This window comes from Limulus polyphemus, unplaced genomic scaffold (assembly GCF_000517525.1).
Source record: "Limulus polyphemus unplaced genomic scaffold, Limulus_polyphemus-2.1.2 Scaffold1987, whole genome shotgun sequence".
Lineage (NCBI taxonomy): Eukaryota > Metazoa > Arthropoda > Merostomata > Xiphosura > Limulidae > Limulus > Limulus polyphemus.
This window is the reverse complement of record NW_013667597.1, coordinates 27932-32242: the sequence shown is the minus strand read 5'-3', so window position 1 is coordinate 32242 and position 4311 is coordinate 27932. Positions and strand designations below refer to the sequence as shown.

Genomic DNA, 4311 nt, shown 5'->3' with positions numbered 1-4311 from the left:
CTGACCAATGTAACTCTACTATGTACATTTCATGATTACCACAATATACTAGATCTGACCACTGTAACTCTACTATGTACTATTCACAATTACTATAATATACTAGATCTGACCAATGTAACTCTACTATGTACATTTCATGATTACTACAATATACTAGATTTGACCACTGTGACTCTACTATGTACATTTCATGATTACCACAATATACTAGATCTGACCACTGTAACCTATATCATCAGATATATCTAATAGAGTTAAAGTGGTCAGATCTAGTATATTGTGGTAATCATGAAATGTACATAGTAGAGTTAACGTGGTCAGATCTAGTATGTTGTGGTAATCATGAAATGTACATAGTAGAGTTACAGTGGTCAGATCTAGTATATTGTGGTAATCATGAAATGTACATAGTATCTGTGTTTGACCACTATAACTCTACTAGGTATGTCTGATGATTATCACAATGTATTAGATTTGACAACTGCAACTTTACTAAGTATGTTTGATGATTAGAACAATATAACAGATATCATTGTTTCCATCTCATGTTTGATTACTACAGCTAACCACTTTTGATCATTATAACTGATAAAGTTTGGTAATCAAAACCTACCAATTTTGATTCATCAACAGGTTCATCTTGTTTCTTCAAAGACTTCTTGAGAGCTAGCCTTTTCTGTTCCATAGATTTTCTTGCTGCTATTTCTTCCTGTTGAAGTTGTTTGTCAATTTCTTGAAGACGTTGCTATTTAAAAAAAACAAAACACGAAACACACTACAAACCCAAATAAAAACATATTTCACCCGAAGACTAACTGATATAAGAACAAAATGTTTGAGAGACATTGTTGATGTAACCTTTTAAAACTGCATGCTTGACTCCTCATATGATTTTAAATCCCTAAACAATAACATTTTTCAAAATATATTTAGACCTATTCAAATAATAACATTTATCTAAGTAAGTTGACATTTTTAGAATAAATTTTCACTACCTTAGGTGATTTTTAAATAACATAATCTAGATTCATGAATTAAAGTAAGTTTTTAAATAAAACATCACCTTCATTAAATAGAAAACAACTAAATAATATTATTTAGAAAAAAAATAAGAACTTAAACACTCTTAGTTCTTAGACAAATCTAAGCCACTGCCTATTATTTCAATTGATTCATTCATTTATTCTCAGTTTGAAACATCCTAAATTTGGTTGAGACAATGTGTAAATATTCAACCTGAGGTGTTTCTTTTAGTAGCTTGACCAGTCAAGGAACTTATCTTTTGTGTTAAGGGATAGTTACATTGTTTCCTACTTTACCTTTTGTATGGGGGAATATCTTGCAGCTGTCACATGTTGCAGTGAGATTTTCACATTCTGGTGCCCATTTTCTGATTGATTAGCTACAGAAAGGAAGTGGTTTGTGACTATAATTTTGGTGTTTTCAAGCAGCTTCTTTTTGTCCTCAGAGGAAAGATGCTTTGTTTTTGTTTTGGATAAATCAGAACGTGTTGTGGAAGTATTTGTATTTAAAGCAAAGCTTGAAAGGCTATCTGCTACAATATCTAATTTTAAACTATTGATCAGAGGGACAGAATCCAGTCAGCAGCACCCATGTCAAGGGTTTAACTGTCACTCTTATAATGCACATACTGTTTAAAGTGTGGGGAATATTTTGTGGGATTGGATGGATTTGAACATAATTTGCCATGTCTGAAATCCAGACTTTTACCACAGGGCCATGGTATGACTGTTATGAAGGCCTATCTTTGTTTTACTTTATTCTCCAATCTGCTGATCATGTATCTTTTTGTTACTTAACAACTCTGTTTTTCATATTGAATTATCCAGTTACTCTATTTTAATTTTCCTTACTTGGTAATATAATAGTTCATCATTGTTTCAATCATTCTTCTGTCTTCATTATAAAATTTCATTTCAACACTATGTTTTGTTTCTTCAATCCAATTGTGACAAACCACTGTACCTTTCCTTCTATATATTAGATCCCCAAAACTTTTATTCTTGCAGAGATTGAGTGCCTGTGTGTTAGGTTTGATCTTGGGATTACAATATGTATAACAACAAATAAAGCTATGACACTTTAGTATTATGTTTTGGCATTTTAATATATAACATAATGTTTAGGGACAACAAGGGACCTGTTGGTCCATCTCAGTTGTCCCATTTTCTAAACTAAACTACATAAAGAAAAAATTAAAAAACAACTAAAAGCCAGCCCTTATCATTCATATAGTTATCAAGCTTTCTCTTAAACTCACTTAAATTGACTGCCTCCACAATATCCAAGGTTAACCCATTCCAGAGGCCAACCACCCTGTTCAAAAATAAAACTGCCTTAGCTAAAGATAACTCCTTCCCTGCCAAAATATATATTTGTGCCCCCCAGTCCCACTATTCTTCCCATTAAAAATGAAAAAAACGATGATATCAATACTCTGAATTCCCTTTACAATCTTAAACACCTCAATCAGATCCCCTCTAACTCTTCATTTTTCAAGAGAAAACAGTTTCAAAGATCTTAATCTTTCCTCATGTGACAAGCCCTCCATCCCAGGCACCATTCTAGTAATCCTCCTCTGAACCCTTTCCAACAATTCAATGTCCTTCCTAAAGTAAGGAGCCCAAGTCTGAACACAATACTCCAAATGAGACCTAACAAGTGACCTATACAATGAAATTACAACCTCTTTAGACTTGTATTCAATATTTCTGTAAATACAACCTAAAATCCTATTTGTCTTATCACTAGCAACAGCAAACTGCTTGGATGGTTTAAGAGACTGATCAACCATGCAAATATAATTTCCAAAAATGTTTATTTTATAAAATGTTAAATTTTTATTGAGATATTTTACTTAATACTTGTTACAAATTTTTCATTAAGAATAATGATTAGGTATGCTTGCTTGCAAGGATGTACAGAAGTACATTTATATTCACAATTTCATAATATTACTCTGATTTTTTTTCAATTAGCTCTCAAAACAAAACTATAAATATAATATTTTAGTCTTAAAATCATGTTATGTTTAGAAAAACAAGCTGAGGGTACCTGTTAAGGGAGCAAAAACTGTATAAAAGAGAATATTAGATAATGTTCCCCTTCCTTCTATATTTTGTTATTAAATACCTAATGACCCCATCAGATACTTTGTGGAAGATAATAATTGAATAATTTAACTGATTAAGGGCTTGTGTCTTTAACTTCAGAGCTAAAAGTCTAAAAGGAAATGTGCCTTATTCCAGGTGTTTTTATCCTCTTTCTCAGAGAAAATAAAATCCTGAAACAAAATATCCCATGTACACTGTCCAACAGTTTCCATTTATCACACAAAAAATTACAATAATCAAGCCAGCTAACTCTGGGCTGAGTGATGCAAGCCAAAAGTGAATAAAAAAGTATAAATATTCCACATTTCAAGGTATTTTTTTATCCCTCCTTCTTAAGTAAAAATCATAAAACAAGTAGCCCATGTACATCATCACAGTTTCCAGTTACCATTCATTAATGGAGTAAGCCAATTCTGGAGGATTGATGCTAACACACACACATAATCTTTATAGTAAGATACAACTTATTCATATACATACTTTTCTATAATTATACACAAAATTATTTACTGTAAGGCTAGAAATGACAAAACTGAAATGAATCTTCAACATCAAAATACATCGTGTGCAAGAATGAAAAACTGCATTTTAATTTCACAATAAAAATATACAATACAAGAAAGGTTTACTCTTTAATACTAGAACGTTTATTTTTACTAAAATAAAACAGTAGGTGATTTTTTTGTTGTTGAAATTGACTGTGGTTTATAAATAAGCAAATTGATGTATCGTCCATTAAAGGCTCAATTTACAAAGTACCCAGTTCATGTATATCTAAATAAGTATCTATGTTATTAATACACAGAATAACATATATTTCAATACAGGTTTGGTTTACAAACTCCCTAGGTCATGCATGTGTATATTATTATTCAATACCATATTTCTAATTTTAATATTTATAATAATTTTTATTGAAGTCAATATTAAAAACAACACAACACCTTTCCTGAAACTACAATTTTTTTTATTTCTTATATATATACATATTAGATATAATTACTATTATGTACTTAATACTTATCACTGCTTCAAATCTGAAAGTGTTATAGTGACACACATTTGTAGAATATTCTAGTATGCAAAATAAACTGACCATGTGATGTGTCAGGTCACTGCTTGAGCTATAACTGCAGAGATGTAGTCACATTATTATTATTATTCTGCAAGGCAA

The 4311-nt window shown here is 30.8% G+C and overlaps 1 protein-coding gene across 1 annotated transcript in view; it reads right to left on the bottom strand.

The window, feature by feature from the left end:
* LOC106465573 (myosin-VIIa-like) overlaps positions 1 to 4311 on the bottom strand; it is a gene marked incomplete at its 5' end in the record, with an annotated part of 80977 nt that overhangs the window by 51080 nt on the left and 25586 nt on the right. The window contains one exon of the mRNA XM_022393495.1: positions 617 to 748. Within this exon, the coding sequence (XP_022249203.1) occupies positions 617 to 748 (132 nt within the window). The remainder of the gene's footprint in view (positions 1 to 616; positions 749 to 4311) is intronic.